At 44.0% G+C, this 16,844-nt stretch overlaps 1 protein-coding gene across 2 annotated transcripts; it reads right to left on the bottom strand.

Moving 5' to 3' along the window:
- Positions 1 to 9,198: 9,198 nt before the first annotated feature.
- rgcc (regulator of cell cycle) lies at positions 9,199 to 15,443 on the bottom strand. 2 transcript variants are annotated; one of them, XM_072584808.1, is made up of 5 exons: positions 15,340 to 15,443; positions 13,625 to 13,795; positions 12,056 to 12,127; positions 11,224 to 11,286; positions 9,199 to 10,225 (listed from the first exon to the last, which is right to left on the bottom strand). In XM_072584808.1, exons 1-5 carry the CDS (start codon positions 15,371 to 15,373, stop codon positions 10,218 to 10,220), a joined length of 348 nt encoding a protein of 115 aa, XP_072440909.1. In that variant the 5' UTR covers positions 15,374 to 15,443; the 3' UTR covers positions 9,199 to 10,217. The 2 variants fall into 2 exon arrangements, with proteins under 2 accessions (XP_072440909.1, XP_072440908.1); XM_072584807.1 differs by having other exon boundaries at positions 11,224 to 11,289.
- Between the last annotated feature and the right edge of the window lie 1,401 nt (positions 15,444 to 16,844).

The following is a 16,844-nucleotide window of genomic DNA, read 5'->3' on the forward strand; positions in this document are numbered from 1 at the left end:
AATAACCTCTGCTGAGCCTGTCTGCCTTTAGCTATTTCCATAATTTTCCATGAAATTGAACACACCCCATTACTATTTAGAGCCCTGCAGAGTGAGACTGTGCAAGAATCCTGCACAATGAGTCATACAGCATGGAAACAGACCCTTTAGTCCAAACAGTCCACGCTGACCATGTTTCCAAACCAAAACTAGTCCCACTTGCCTTCTTGGCTCATATCCCTCGAAATCTTTTCTATTAGGGTGGCGCTGTAGCTCAGTGGTTAGCACTGCTGCCTCACAGTACTAGGGACCTGGGTTCAATTCCAGCCTTGGGTGACTGTCTGTGTGGAATTTGCAAGTTCTCCTGGTGTCTGTGTGGGTTTCCTCCCACAATCCAAACACGTGCAGGTCAGGTGAGTAGGCCATCCTAAACTGCCCATAGTGCATTAGTCAGGGGTAAATGTAGGGCAGGGGAATGGGTCCAGGTGGGTTACTCTTTGGAGGGTCAGTGTGGACTTGTTGGGCCGAAGGGACTTTTTCCACACTGTAGAGAATCTATTGCACTTTTCCAAATGTCTTTTAACCGTTGTCACTGTACCTGCATTCACCACTTTCTCTGACAGTTCATTCTACCGTCTGTGTAAAAACGTTGCCCCTCAGGTCCCTTTCCCCTCTGACCCTCAAACTATGCCCTCTAGGTTTGAACTCCCCCACCCGAGGGAAAAGACACTTGTCATTCAACTTATCTATACCCCTCATTATTTTATAAACTTCTATAAAGTCACCCCTCAACTTCCTATGCTCCACTAAAAGAAAGTCCCAGTCTTTCTACTCTATTTTTATATCTCAAACCCTCCATTCCTGGCAACATCCTGGTATATCTTTTCTGAACCCTTTCAAGTTTAATGGTATCCTTCTTATAACAGGGTGACCAGAACTGGACACAGTATTCCAGAAGAGGCCTCACCATAGTCAACGTGACATCCCAACTCCTGTACTCAATGGAGAAAGTGGGGACTGCAGATGCTGGAGATCAGAGTCAAAAAGTGTGGTTCTGGTCAGGCAGCATCCGAGGTCATCAAGGTCTTATGCCCAGAACGTTGATTCTCGTACTTCTCGGATACTGCCTCACCTGCTGTGCTTTTCTAGCACCACACTTTTCAACTCCTATACTCAATGGTTTGAACAATGAAGGCAAGAATGTTAAATGTCTTCTTAACCATTCTACCTATTTATGACTCAAATTTGAAAGAATTATATACCTGAACCCCAGGTTTCCCTGCTCTACAACACGACTCACGCCCCCCCTACCATTAATTGTCCTTGTTTGTTTTACTGAAATACAATACCTCGCATTTACCCAAATTAAACTTCATCTGCCTCTTCCTCAGCTCACTAACCCAACAAGACAAGACCTTTTGTAACCTTCGATAACCTGGCACTATCTCTTATACAACCAATTTTGTAGAGTATGTTAGAACCCTACATAGTGAGACTAATTGAGAATCCTTCAGTGTGAACCTGAGGAAGGATATTTTCTAAAATTTTCTTATGAAACATTCTCATCGTTAGCAGGCCAGTTTTTTATTGTCCATTCTTTGTTGCCCTTGAGAAGATGCTGGCGAGTAGGAGGGGCCTGAGTGAAAATCCTGCCCAATGAGACAGAACAGGGACCTAGACATCAACCACCTTTATGTGAAACAGTTTTTTTGGTCAGGTGTACCTATAGCAATAGTGTATCTCTGTACTGCTCCTTGTTATTATGTTTGCCTTCATTAACAATGAAAATTGTGACTATACCTTTGGAAACCAAAATGTATCTCCTGCCTATTTGCAGATAGGATGGATGTTTTTACACCTTTTGAGACTTAATATATTTCCTTTCGCATAATTTTTTTTAAAACTCTATGGCTGCAGTTTTTTGTCTCTCTATGCTGAAATCTGGTTTACATTATAAGTGTTGTGATCTTCTAAAATTCTTAAAATTATTCTGACTTTCTTCTTCTGTTGGACTGTTTCTTGTAATCATCTTAATTTGTTCTTTGGTTACCATTAATAAAATATCACATCTTTTCGATATTGTCACCCTGATATAAATTACTTTTTGGCCCTTGCTATGTCCATGGTAGCTGTGTCTCATGAAGCCCACTCATGATGGTGGGATTGCTCACTTTGAACAGTAAGTACTCTCCTTCTCTTTTTCTTCCCAGGCTGGATTTTGCACAGCTCTTGAAAAGTTTATCCCTTTGTCCCCATGAATCTGAAGCAAACTGGGGAGCTCACAATTGCTTCTACAGAAATATAGAGTCATAGAGATGTACAGCATGGAAACAGACCCTTCAGTCCAACCCATCCATGCCGACCAGATATCCCAACCCGATCTAGTCCCACCTGCCAGCACCTGGCCCATATCCCTCCAAACCCTTCCTATTCATATACCCATCCAAATTCCCCTTAAATGTTGCAATTGTACCAGCCTCCACCACTTCCTCTGGCAGGTCATTCCATATATGTACCACCCTGTGTGTGGAAAAGTTGCCTCTTAGGTCACTTTTATATCTTTCCCCTCTCACCCTAAACCTATGCCCTCTAGTTCTGGACTCCCTGACCCCAGGGAAAAGACTTTGTCTATTTACCCTATCCATGCCCCTCATAAACCTCTATAAGGTGACCCCTCAGCCTCTGATGCTCAAGGGAAAACAGCCCCAGCCTGTTCAGCCTCTCCCTATAGCTCAAATCCTCCAACCCTGGCAACATCCTTGTCAATATTTTCTGAACCCTTTCAAGTTTCACAACATCTTTCCGATAGGAAGGAGATAGAATTGCACATAATATTCCAACAGTGGCCTAACCAATGTCCTGTACAGCCACAACATGACCTCCCAACTCCTGTACTCAATACTCTGACCAATAAGGGAAAGCATACCAAACGCCTTCTTCACTATCCTACTACCTGCGACTCCACTTTCAAGGAGCTATGAACCTGCACTCCAAGGTCTCTTTGTTCAGCAGCACTCCCCAGGTACATCTTTGTCTCTTCACAGCGTGGCTTGTTTCTTTGTCAATCTCACCTCACAAACCAACCCCCTCAATTCCGCAATCAATCTACTGAACCTCCTCTGCACGCCTTCCAGTGCCATTAATGTCCTTTCCCAAGTAAGGAGACTAAAACCGTATAAAGTACAATGCATTAGGTCATCCAGATCCTTCTACATCTCAGATCGCTGCCATCTCCTCTCATTTAAAGTATGTTTTAAAAAATATTTCCTCCAAAGAACTTGTGATATCACCAGTACCCCACATACAACATGAGTTGGTGCCCTTGAGTTAGAGTTTAGGGTTTGAGGGGGTGATAAACAGGTAAATAAATGACCATCTTTCTTTATTTAAACCCATAGAAAGCGATCTGCTGGCTTCCTCAAATTGTTCGCACATCAGGGGATAAAATCACACACATCTTCCCCTCAAAGACTAATTACTGATTGTAGATGGTTGGGAAAGGGCCATTTCCAGACTGTTCTCTCACTCTCTCTGTAACCCTGTCTTCATTGCTAACCAGACAGTGAAGGGTGAAAAGTATAAACTTTAAGCATGAAAAATTGTCTCTAAGAATCTCAAAAAAAAATGTAAGGAAGGAAGGAAACTGAATGAAAGCTTTGTTGTAACGTCTGAACACGGCAGGTCTCCTGTTTATATTGCCCCAGTGCTCAGCTCCATTTCACCCACACATCCAAAAAGAAAAGCACTCTATCCCACTTTCTTCAGTCACATCCCGAGGGGTATTGAAGGTACAAGCTGTTCTTAGCCTAATCCAAGCACAGTGACATCTGTTAAGGCATTTTAAACAGTCCACTGTTGGTGTTCCGGAACATTCTGCAACAGGCTTGCCTGGAATCCGTGCCGTAAACAGTGTGGAGTGGAAAATAACTTTATTATTTCAAACCTATTAAAAGTCTCCTATTATGTAAAGCTATATGAGCTGTTCTGCATGCTGAGCTGACACAGATGCCAATTTCTCTCTCTCTCTCTCTTTCTTGTTCTCAGCTTACCCAGGTTAGCTCCAAGTAAGCAGCTGACCGGGGTCTACAGACTGTGATAGTCCTCAGTAATAGTTGATTGCAGCGATTGGCAAACACTTGTACAGCCTGTGTTCTCCTCAAGTCTCAGCTTCCTTACTTTAGCCTCACTCGTTATCATGTCAATTGTAACTGTTACTGGGAGTCTCACTCTCAGGCTGAGCTTGTTTCTGAGCTACAACCTCTGGAGCCTCGGTGCAGGCAGCAAATTCAGGGACATCTAAAGAGGAAAAGGTCACTCCATTTCATTACATGTTCCAGTCGCAACTCATATCTGTACCGTTTTCATGGTCACACCTTTAAAGAATTCCATTAAAAAATGACTAAGACCTGTTTGCATCTGGATAGACAGAAACTGGGGAGTGTGTATAGAATCCCTACAGTGTGGAGGCAGGCCATTCAGCCCATCAAGTCCACAGCAACACTCTGAAGAAAATCCCGTTCAGATCCACTCTCCTACCCTATCCCTGTAACCCCACATTTCCCATGGCTAATCCACCTAGCCTATACATCCCTGAACACTACGGGCAATTTAGCATGGCAAGTTCACTTGACCTGCAACATCTCTGGACAGTGATAGGAAACCGGAGCACCCGGAGGAAACCCACGCACACACGGGGAGAATGTGCAAACTCCACACAGACAGTTGCCTGAGGCTGGAATCAAACCTGGGTTGATTGGCGCTGTGAGGCAGCAGTGCTGACCACTGAGGCACTGTGCCACCCTGGTACTTTGGTGTGGTGTCATATACTCCTGACACTGCTGATTCCTTGACTCTTCTCTTCACCTCTGACTAAACCTTATACGTAAGGAAAAACAGATTTTGTTTTCTCATTCCTGGCTTCCCAAGAGGAGGCCCCAGGCTCAAAGGCCCCCAAGTCTGTCTCAAGTGGGAATCATTGAAGGGCAGAAATAGTAAAGTCAAAACAGCCCCCCACAAGCCTACTCTGGTATTCATTAATGTCATTTTTGTATTGTTGCCTGGATCCTGAATCAGACAGGTAGTGTACGTTTAAGACACTTAGATGGCAATATGACATGTGATGTTCCTGTTTAAAGGTCTGACCTTTAGCCTCTGTAATCAAGTGTGGGAACTTATTTAGAAATCTAATCAGGAAATCAAAATATTACTTTCAGTATCAGCAACTGGGAAGCTGTTGCACTACTGCACTCAAAGGGAGGTGATGGCCCAGTAGTTGGAATCCAGAGACCCAGGTAATGTTCTGTGGATCCAGGTCTGAATCCTGCCATGCAGATGGTGGAATTTGAATTCGATAAAAATCTGGAATTAAGAATCTAATGATGACCATGAATTAATTGCGGATTGTCAGAAAAGCCCATCTGGGTCACTAATGTCCTTTAGTGCAAAAGGTAAGACTGAAGCATTCACAGAAAATATCAGCCATCTCCACCTTCTCCAGTAATCCCCAGCATTACTGATCCGTGTCTTCAGCTAACTTGATTCACTCCACGTGATATCAAGCAATGGTTGGAGGCCCTGGAGACTGCAAAGGCTACGGGCCCTGACAACATTCTGGCAATAGCACTGAATACGTGGATTTCAGAACTTGCCACTCCCCTAGCCAAGCTTTTCCAGTATGGTTACAACACGGGCATCTACCTGACAATGTAGAAAATTGCCCAGGTATGGCCTATATAGAAAAAGCAGGACAAATTCAACCCAGCCAATTATTGCTCCATCAATTCACTCTCAATTATGAGTAAAGTGTTGGAAGGTGTCATTTTGAGTGCTAACAAGCAGCACTTGCTCCGCAATAACCTGCTCAGTGATGCCCAGTTTGGGTTCCTCGACAGCCACCTCATTACAGTCTTAATTTAAATACGGGCAAAAGAGCTGAATTCCAGAGGACCCCTCGCAAAACTGGAATCAATGGGTATCAGGAGCAAACTCTCCGGTGATTGGAGTCATACCTGGTATATATGGTTGTGGTTGTTAGAGATCAGTCATCTTTCTAGGTGTTCTTCAGGGTAGTCTCCCAGGCCCAACCATCGTCAACAATGTCCTTCCCTTCAGAAATGGGGATGTTCGCCAATGATTGCACAATGTTCGGCATCATTCACAACTCCTCAGATACTGAAGTAGTAAGTCCATATTCAAATGCAACAATTCTGGACAATATCCAGGCTTGGGCTGAGATGTAGCAAGTAACATTTTCACCACACAATGACTATCTCCAACAAGACACAATCTAACTACTGCCCCCCAATTCAGTGGCATATCATCAGTGAATCCTCCCAGTATCAACAATCTGGCAGTTACCATTAACAAGAAACCAAACTGGGCTCACCACATAAACACAGTGGCTTGGAATACTGTACTGAAGTGAGTAATTCACATATCAGCTCCGTAAAGTCAGGAGTGTGATGAAATACTCCCCACTTATCTGGACGGTACAGGTCTGGTTACAGCACATGGACTGCAGAGATTCAAGAAGGCAGCTTACCACCACTTCTCAAGGGCAACTAGGGATAGCCAATAATTCCTTGCCATTCAACAACACCCAGAGTTCCCATGAATGAATAAACCATCTAATTGAGAATATGGGGATTTCATTGGCAAACTGGAAAGTTGGTGAAAGTCTTGTCTTGCCTCAGTAAATCTAATGGCAGTCAGATGTTACTGAGGCCTGGATTTAGCACCTTGGGAGCAGAGGAAATAGCCAGTGAGAGTAGAGTTAATCGAAGCCCAGCAGTCCTTGCAACTGGGTAGCCAGGATTGTGGAGGACTGAGGCACAAGCAAGTGATGTGTGCACCTGGGATGGGGGACTGCTGTAATGGGGGGCATTGGTGTCACAATAAGGGGAAGATGGGTGACTCACAATGGATGACACCCTTGCCCTATGTTTATTCACCTCCACTAATTGTCTTTAATCAGTACCCAGTTAAGGGCATCTACTTTCCCTGAGAAAATCACCCACACAAGTTGACCTGTCATGTCAGCACTGCATGTCAGCACCAATGGGATGAGGTCTCCAACTGGCCACTCAAGTACCTTAACTGGTGGCAGCACAAACAAATCAACCATAAGATTTCTTACCTGGGACATGATTCCCAGTGGAGGGGAAGTAGAGGCTTGGATATGATATTAAGGAATAATTGGAGTATGATAGGAGTTAACCCATAAATCCACACAAATCCAGCTGGGATTAGATTTAGATAGATAGGAAGTGAACTGAAACAAAGTCATGTAAGAATCACTTTTCATTCATGAGCAGCACGGTGGTTAGCACTGTTTCCTCACAGCGCTAGAGACCAAGGTTTATTTCCCACCTCAGACTGTGTGAAGTTTGCACATTCTCCCCGTGTCTGCGTGGGTTTCCTCCGGGTGCTCCGGTTTCCTCCCACAGTCCAAAGACGTGCAAGTTAGGTGAATTGACTATGCTAAATTGCCCCTAGTGTTAGGTGAAGGGGTAAATGTAGGGGAATAGGTCTGGGTGGGTTGCGCTTCGACGGGTCAGTGTGGACTTGTTCAGCTGAAGGGCCTGTTTCCACACTAAGTAATTTAATCTAAAAAAGAAATTAGATTAAAAGGAAGGTAGCTTAAACAGTATAAACACTGGTGCAACAGAGACAAGAGTTTCTGTTGGAATGCAATGTGGCTGAACCAACATTAACACTGAGCCCATACCACACAGAGAGAAAGCAACGAGCATGAAGCTCAAACCTCAGGAGGAGTGAGGAGAGGGGATGGCTTCTGGGAAGATAGTGGTGAGAACAGGAACCTTGCCATTTTGGGTATATGAGAAAAACAAGGTATTGTCTAAAATGATCCATTTTGAAATTTGGATCATGTTTTGTCTACATGACTTACAATGTCTAAATATCCAAAAGAATCCTTGTTGCACTAGAGTGCTGCTTCAGAATCTTTTCTGAGATGGAGTGTCCAAATGTTAGATGCTCCTGACATTGAAGTAGACACTTCAAACCACCTTCCTATTTGTCAGTGCAGTCTTGTGAAACCACATTTCTGGCCTCACTACTCAAGCTCCTGAATACTGGAGCTACTCTATAGGCTCCCATCTCCCTGCTGAATTAGTTTTAAACCCTCCAAGGAGCTTTAACACATTTTTCTCCTCTCTTCTCCTCCCCCCCCCCCCCCCCCACAGATATTGGTACCACTTGTTCAGCTCTAGACCATCTTGTTTGTTCCACCTCCTGAAAGAGCTCCAAATTATCCAGGTATTGGAAACTCTGTCCTGCACAATGTGTTCTCCCTGTTCCTTATAACACAGGCACCAAACTAGATAACAACTTGCCCTAGCTGAGCTTCCACCCTAGCTCCCAGAATTACCTTAAACCCCCATGCCTTTTCCTACCTATGTTGTTAGTCCTTACATGGACTATGACTTGGGGCTGCTTCCCCTTGAATCCCAAGACATCACAACCCTAGTACCTGGAAGGCAACACCAACTGTCAGAATCTCATTCCCACAGAACCTCCTAACTATAAAGTGCCCAATGGCTAATGCTCTGCTCTTCTCCCCCTTCCCTTCTGAGCAGCAGGGACAGACTGCCAGAGACCTGTAGCCCATGGCTTACCCCTAGTAAGTCTTGCTCCCACCCACCCCCCAACAGTATTCAAAATGGTGTACTTGTTATTGAGGGGAAAATTTCCTATATTACAGCAATCTGTTTGAGGCATTTCAACCAGTTGTAACTGATTTTGGGGGACTGTGGCTGTGAATGACAATATAATAAAGGTCAGTAAGAGACATCCGAACATCCAGGCAGCATTCCCAAAAGTGATTTCAAGTGAAAAAACAAAACAGCAAATATGCTTCTAATCCCAGCTCAGTCAAAAAATCTCTTGGCAGCAATCTGATATTTGTCTAAAAATATAGTTTCAATGAAGTGATTATCTAACCCATACATCATTCTGCCCTTTACAGCAGAAGGCGAGCTGTCATATCTGATACTCAGAATTTCTTCAGCTTGGAGAAACTTAAACAACGCAGCTTTAAAGAGTTGAAAATAGCTCAAGGCAGTAACACTTAATGGTGTTGGCAGATTTGAGATCCCTGTTTCAGTGCCACAAGAATCAGATACTTGACATGCAGTTTAACCACAGATCAAACCTGAAACAGTCTCATGCCTGTTACATTTCCAAGAAGAAACAAAGACATTTTCAAACCAAAAACATTTATTTCAATGTTCAAGTACAGGAAGTCAATGTGCAAAATGCAATGCTGGTGAAAATTGGTAAACAATACATTTCATTTTGCAACAGTCTGCACTGTATGCACTGTCTAGTTTATGTACACATACAAAGACTTCTAAATGCAGTAAATGTTTCATTTTACAAGTTAATATATTTCAATGTGAAACAATCACTAGCCACAACATTTGTCATTTATGACTTTGAAAAAAGGCAAGTTTTCAAAATTTACTTAATATGCTGCTGGAACATCAGCCTAGAAACCAGTTCATTTAATATGGTGGACAGGACATGTGCTTACATAGAGCAAGGACAAACCTGATGCTGACTAATTTAATAATGAAAGCAGTCCTGCTCCTTCCAATACCTAGATTTACTGTCCTGTATAACTGCAGCAGTGCCCAAAACCAGAACCTCTCTCCCTCATGTGCCACAGCCTCGTCTCCCAAACCATGGCCAAATCTCTGCTCGCCACTGCTCTCAAACCTATGGCCTTCCTCTGCAACCACCATGGGAACACCCATCATAGTACTTCTATAATAGAAAAATGGGTTCTAAACTCTTTCAGTAAAATATATAGCATGCAAATATTAAAAATATTGAAACAGAAGTTGTTCTGAAATGTATTTACTGATTGAGTGACCTGTCCCAAGACAATTTAAAAATACATTCTGGATTAGTGGTGCTGGAAGAGCACAGCAGTTCAGGCAGCATCCGAGGAACAATAAAAAGCGGCATTTCGGACAAAAGCCCTTCATCCTGTATTCCTGATGAAGGGCTTTTGCCTGAAACATCAATTTTACTGCTCCTTGGATGCTGCCTGAACTGCTGTGCTCTTCCAGCACCACTAATCCAGAATCTGGTTTCTAGCATCTGCAGTCATTGTTTTTACCAACTTAAAAATACAGCCATTAGTAAAGGTGACATATTCTTGATGGAGTATTTTGTGGTTTTCCAGGACCAAAGTGTAGGCTTTGTTGCTCTTCTTACATACCTGTAAATTAATGTGATGCGGGAAAAAGTTGTTTCAGAAAGATTTGTTGATTTGCAAAGAGAAGCCATAAGTCAAACCCTACTTTGACATGTCTTCCAGCTGTTTCAATGCCTCTGGTAGCTGCTACCTGGTATCAGTGCAGTGTTAAATCTCTATAGCCTACGAAACTGGTCTTATTACCCAAACAGATATGCTTTCCACTGGGAAATGCCTTAAACATGTGCAACTCAGCACCCACTCCCCACCCCCATCATTAGGAGCAGCACAATAGATCAGGCTAACATGGCTGCCTCAATACCATGCAACTATTTGGAGTTTGCATATTCTCCCAGGATCTGTATGGGTTTCCACTGGTTCCTCCCAGTGGGAAGATGCACAGGTTAGTTGACTGGCCATGCTAAATTGTCCATTGTGTCCAGGGGTGTGCAGACTAGGTGGATTAACCATGGGAAATGCAAGTCTACAGGGATGCGGTAAGGGCCAACCTGGGTAAGATGCTCAGATGGTTGATGTGGACTTGATGGGCCAAATGGCCTGCTTCCACACTCTAGGGATTCTATGAATGGATAATCTGAGCACAATACTGTAGCAATCTCCACCTACAGCAGAATGCTCTTCAATTTCACAAATATATTGTACAAGTTCTAGTAGATATTGGATGGGAAGAACTTTGCACAAGTTAATTTTAAAATGTGCACCACATTAACCTGGTGAGATTTGTGCAGAGTATATATCTCTGGGTCTGAAATGTGAGGCATTTTTACTCAAGATGGACACAACTGTGGGGGATGGGAAAGTAATGGCATTGGATGGTTTGATCAGCCATAACAGTATTGAATGCAGAGCATGCTGATGGGCTGAATGGCATCCTCCCATTCCTATGGTGCTATCACAATTTGGAACTGGGAAAATGTTTTGCACAATCAAGGTCTCTCTCCATCAGGACACTGCGAGCACTCAATGCAAATGAGTACAGCAAATAAAACAAAAATACTCACTTTTTAAAGTTCTGTCCAAATCAGCAATAAAGTCTTCCAGTTCCTTGGTGTCTCCAAGCTTTGCTGCTAAGAACAGAATCGATTGAAGCTTGTTAAATTGAGATTGACAATATTTGTTTTCCCCATTGGCAAGGAGAACTGCTGATTATATAACTTGCTTTAAAAAAAATCAGACTATAGTGGTGGTGGACTGAACTTTTCAAAAACATGACCATTATAGCCAGCAGCTTATTGTAAAGAACTGGATTGGTTTGCACATACTGCAGGGGAGGGGGGGGGGGGGGGGGGGGGGGGTGGAGAAGATGGTGCTGCATTGGTAATACTAGCAACTTGGAGGCCTGGGCTAGTGTTCTGGGGATGTTGGTTCAAATCCCACAAAAGGCAGTAAATAAGGTTCAAACTAAAAGCTAGTCTTGGTATGGTGACCATGAAACATTAAAAACCCACCCAACTCACTAATGTCCTTTAGAGAAGGAAATCTGCCATCCTCAACTGGTCTGGCCTATACACAACTCCACACCAGATATGGCTAACTTTTAAACTGCCCTCTGAAGTGGCCAGAGCAAGATACTCAGTTCAAAATAGGCATGGATAATCAACACCAGTCTTGCCAGTGATGCCCACATCCCAGTCACCAAAGCCAAATCCATGCACAGTTACTTTGGCACAGCAAACATTAACTGGGCACTCACTATGAAATAACCCCCTCACCAAGTTTACGTTGTGCTTTTCCAACAAAAGTTACTGGTTTACAAGGCTCAGCACAAACTACAGAAATCAATGCTTGAACAGTAAGGCGGATCAGCTAAATATGACGACAAAGCAACAATACCTTTAGGAGATGAAAGTGCGCAACTATTAAGCTTCTTGTTGCTGAAGCTGTCTCTCTGAAGTGAGTCTGTACCTGCCGTTTTAAAAAACAAGAACAGGAACTAATATTAAAACCACTCCACTGGATCATACACAAAGTATGCAAACATGAAAAAGCAGAGGCTGATGCGCTTGCTTCAGAAGTTCAAAAGGCCACAACCTTGCCCACCTAGGTAGAAAAGGTCCTGCACTTTGCACACTGCATAGAATAATTTCACAGCACGTAGGATAGAATCACAAATCAAGTGAAAAAAAGTGAGTAGGAGAGGGGGCAATGCAGAACAACCTGATTCAATACTACACAGAAATCACATTAATTTAAAGTATACAAGTTAGAGATGCGATAATCAGGGATACTTAGGAGCAGGAAGTTTAACACCGGGTAAAATCACGGAGTATGCTTGGTGTTGTTTGATTTTGAAAGAATCTTTCAGCTCTGAAAAACAGGTCAGAGAAAGATCTTACAGCAGGTATACAAGTCAAAGCAGTGGGGAAAATATGTCCAGTACATTAATTGGATATTGAGGGTATTAAACTGGTCAAGCCAAATTTAGGATTAATATTTAGGAAATTTTTCAAATCTCTTCAGTGAAGAATCAGGCTATTCAACCAATCAAGTCCACATTGGACTTTTGGATCGGTGAATGGAGGCATTCAAACAAACAGATGTAATCATCATCATCATCATCTTCACCCAGCAGGATAAGGAGCAACAGTTTAAGGAAGAGCCATAATGAAGTCAAAATGTCAATTTCATTCTGGTCTGTACAGATGCTACCAGACCCATTAAGTCCTCTTCAACACTTCAATTTTTATTTCATCCAGAAGACTAGGATGGAGCAGGGACATCTCGCTGCAGCTACACAAGACACTCAAGATCTCATTTGGAGTGTTCCACAGAGTTCTGGTCACTTGGCTATAGAAAACCTATTACTAAACTAGAAAAAGTGCAGAAAAGATTGACTAGGATGCTACCTGGACTGGAAGGTTTGCGTCAGAAGGAGAGACTGGACTTCTTTCCCTGGAGTGTAAGAGACTGATGGGTGATTTTATAGGCTTCGAGGCATAGAGAAAGTAGATAGTGACATATTCCCCATAGTGGGGGGGGACTAATACTACAGGGCATAGGAGAGAGGGGAGAGATACTGGAAGGTCCAGAGGAGCAATTTCTCCCCCCCCCCCCCCCACAGAGGGTGTAAAGTGTCTGGAATGGGCTATCAGAGGTAGCTGTGGAGGCAAGTAATGGATAGGATAGGTATGGAGGGATATCACCCTCCATATGGGACTAGATTAATTGTGAAAACTGGATGGCATGGGAAAGTTGGGCCAAAAGACCTGTTTCTATGCTGTAAACTTCTGACTCTGAATACCATTAGTCTGAAAAGTGGCATCATGGAAGGGGAATGAGTCAGATAGGATATTTCAAGCTTCTGGATAATAGATGATTTGGAGAGGTAGGGAATTTCCATTCTGGCTTTGCTACAGCGATCAAGGACTCTTGCCCACACCTTCCTGGGTATTGAATACTCACTATCTGAGTCACTCATGCCACCATCACTTGTGCTCGTGCTGTTCCGCCTCTTCATGCATCTTAAATGTTCGTCATATCGGAAATGTCTCTTGTCTATGGGGGAGGCAAAATCCTCGATGACTGCATTAAACTCACAGAGGACAGCACTCAGATCTTCATCCTCCATCCGTGCTGCAACAGAAACAAGACTTGCCAAGTTATCAAATTGTGGAAATTGACACTGGTTAATACTCGAGAGTCTAGACCCTGATTCAAATCCACTACAGCAGCTGCATTTTAAAATTCAAAGAAGAGCAAGTGTGGCGTATAAAATTGGTCTGTGATGGCAACCACAGTAACTACTGTCAGCTATTGTTAATAGCTATCTAGTTCACTAACATCCTTTAGTAAGGTGGGCAGCATGGTGGCTCAGTGATTAGCACTGCTGCCTCACAGCACCAGGGACCCAGATTCAATTCTACCCTCAGGTGACTGCCTGTGGAGTTTACACATTTTCCTGGAGTCTGAGTAAGTTTCCTCTGCATACTCCCACAGTCCAAAAATGCGCAGGTTAGGTGGGGATTCCCTATTGGAATGTAGGATTATAGGATTGGGGGGTGGGTCTGGGATGCTCTTCAGAGGGTCAGTGTGGACTCAGGGGGTCAATGGCCTGCTCCTAATCTATAGTTATCTGTCTGTCCTTGCCCAGCATGGCCTACATCTGACTCCATACTTACAGGAGCATGTTTGGCTCTTAACTGCACTCAAATAGCAGGACAAGCCGCTCAGTTCAAGCACAATTCAGGATGAGTAATAAATGGAACGCCTGACTGGCAATGAGCACACCCCACAAGAGAGCATGATGCCCACTGAAAGGCTCATTCAGACAACAGCAGGAGTCCTTGAACAGCAACCCCACATCACCCAGTATGAGCCAAATCCTGTAAAGCTAAGTACAGTAGATTCTGCAGTTCCCTATTAGGGAAAAGGGATGGAGAAACATTTTAAGTCTAATTCGCCATCCAGGGGAGCAGTTCAAACATTAGACTTACTATCCTTTCACTCCCCAAACAGCTGGGCACCCATTTCGAAATCGCAGTTGATGGGCTCAGCAGATTATCTGAGATAGTCAACTCAGAGGGTTCTCGTTACAGGCAAAATGTTACAGAAGGTTCCGAAAAGCCTGCCTCAACAAGGGATCTCTCCCGCGCGTTATGTTTCCGCCTGTCGCGATGGGCCGAGTGGACTCATTCAGCGCCGCAAACTCTGCACCAGCCTCCTCGCTGAGAACAGGACCGAACGCACTCTCTCCCCCCCAAAGGGAAGTTGTTCTCTCTGCACTTTCAGGGTCCTGCAAACATGAACTAGCCCAACGCACTTTTTCGTATCTGCCACACTGGGCTGTGATGTCTATAAACAGGAATCCCCTTCCCTCATCTCCCTCTCCCCCACTGTGCCTACAAACAAATCTCCCCTCTTCTTCTTTCCAACATTAACCTGCCGGCTGCCCGTGAACAGGAATGTCCTCTCTCTCTCTCACACACACATAAAACCTGTCTTTCGTATAACCGGGAATCTCCTTCCTCTTCATGCTCGAGGGTCTATCTTTGCCCCCTCCCAGTGAGATTGCTGCCCTGTGTTATTTCCAGGCGGTTGTGGAGCAGCTGGACCCAGGCTGAGAGAGTGTGTGTGTGTATGAGGGAGTTATCCCTCTAGCGCTCGGTGCCTTCACTCACATGCCACTGTCCTCCTGCCCTGATGCGACTTCATCCCAGTGGTTGTAAGCTACCTCTGCACTCCAGCGTCGACTCTACTGTTGCAACCTCTTCTTGTTTCTTAAAACTCCTCCCCCCACACGCCTCCTTTTATAGGAGAGGGCCCGCCTCCTGTCTACGTCAGCCGGGGGAATCCCTCAGCGGTGATGTAACGGCGGGACTCCCCCCTGTTGCTGCTGCTGCTGCTCCCGAGTCTTCCTCTCTGCAGTTTGACATCGGACAGCGACACTGCATACATGGAGGAACACACTCAACAGGACAGCTCTTCTCTCTCTGCAGCAAAGTGAAGCCTGGCCACTCTCTGCGATTACAGAGATGGAGAAAATGTCTTTCCACGTGGGAGGGACCTCTAAATATGAAATAAATCCACTGGGGATTTCAGGAGAACCGTCTTTTAGCCAGAGGGTAGCGGGGATGTGCAATGCATTGATAAGAAAAAAAAACACGAGTGGCAAAAAGGGAAAAGATAGACACGCTGAGCGGTGAGACACCTGCGTCCAGTTCTGGCCGCCCTGTCATAGGAAGGATATTATTAAGCTGGAAAGGGTTCAGAAGAGATTTACAAGGATGTTGCCAGGCAATAGACAATAGGCGCAGGAATAGGCCATTCTGCCCTTCGAGTCTGCACCACCATTCAATATGATCATGGCTGATCATCCTTAGGCTGGGACTTTTTTCCCTGGAGCAGAGGAGGTCAGAGAAGTTTATAACATCGTGAGGAGTATAGATAAGGTGAATTGCAGGTGTCTTTTCCCTAGCGTGAGAATTTCAAGACTAGAAAGATTTACAAAATACATGAGGGACAATGTTTTTACACAAGAATGATTCATGAATGAACTTCCAGAGAAAGTGGAAGTAAAATTGCAACATTTAGAAGTAACCATGGACTGGTAAGACCGAGGGGTCTGTTTCTGTGCTGTATAATTCTATGATTTTGACTCAGACAGGCAAACTTGGGCCGACTGGTCTGAATGGTCTGGTTCAGTGCTGTAAACTTTTATTTCATTAACTAGCAAATCCACATAAAACCATGGAGTGGTTAAGACTGTAACCTCTATCCTGATTTAAGGCAACCTTTGAGCATTTTTTATGTGTTGATTCACAGGATTCAGGCATCACTGACTGGATTGTCCAGACGACAATTACGTGTCAACCACCTTGCTGTGAGTCTGGAGCCACATGTAGGCCAGACAAGGTGAGGATGGCAGATTTTCTCCCTGAAGGATATTAGCGAATGAGATGGGTGTTTACAACAATTAACACTGGTCTCATGGTCAACATTAGACTCTTCATCCCAAATTTTTAATTGAATCTACATTCCACCATCTGCCATTGTAGGATTTGAACCCAATACCAGAGTCTCTGGATCAATACTCTACCAATAGTAGCACTGGGCATGGAGATGAAAGTCAATAAACTTGAATTGCCTTATGAATGTTTTTAATTGATTCGTTCATGGGATGTGG

The sequence above is a fragment of the Chiloscyllium punctatum genome, chromosome 15 (genome assembly GCF_047496795.1).
Source record: "Chiloscyllium punctatum isolate Juve2018m chromosome 15, sChiPun1.3, whole genome shotgun sequence".
Taxonomy (NCBI): Eukaryota; Metazoa; Chordata; class Chondrichthyes; order Orectolobiformes; family Hemiscylliidae; genus Chiloscyllium; species Chiloscyllium punctatum.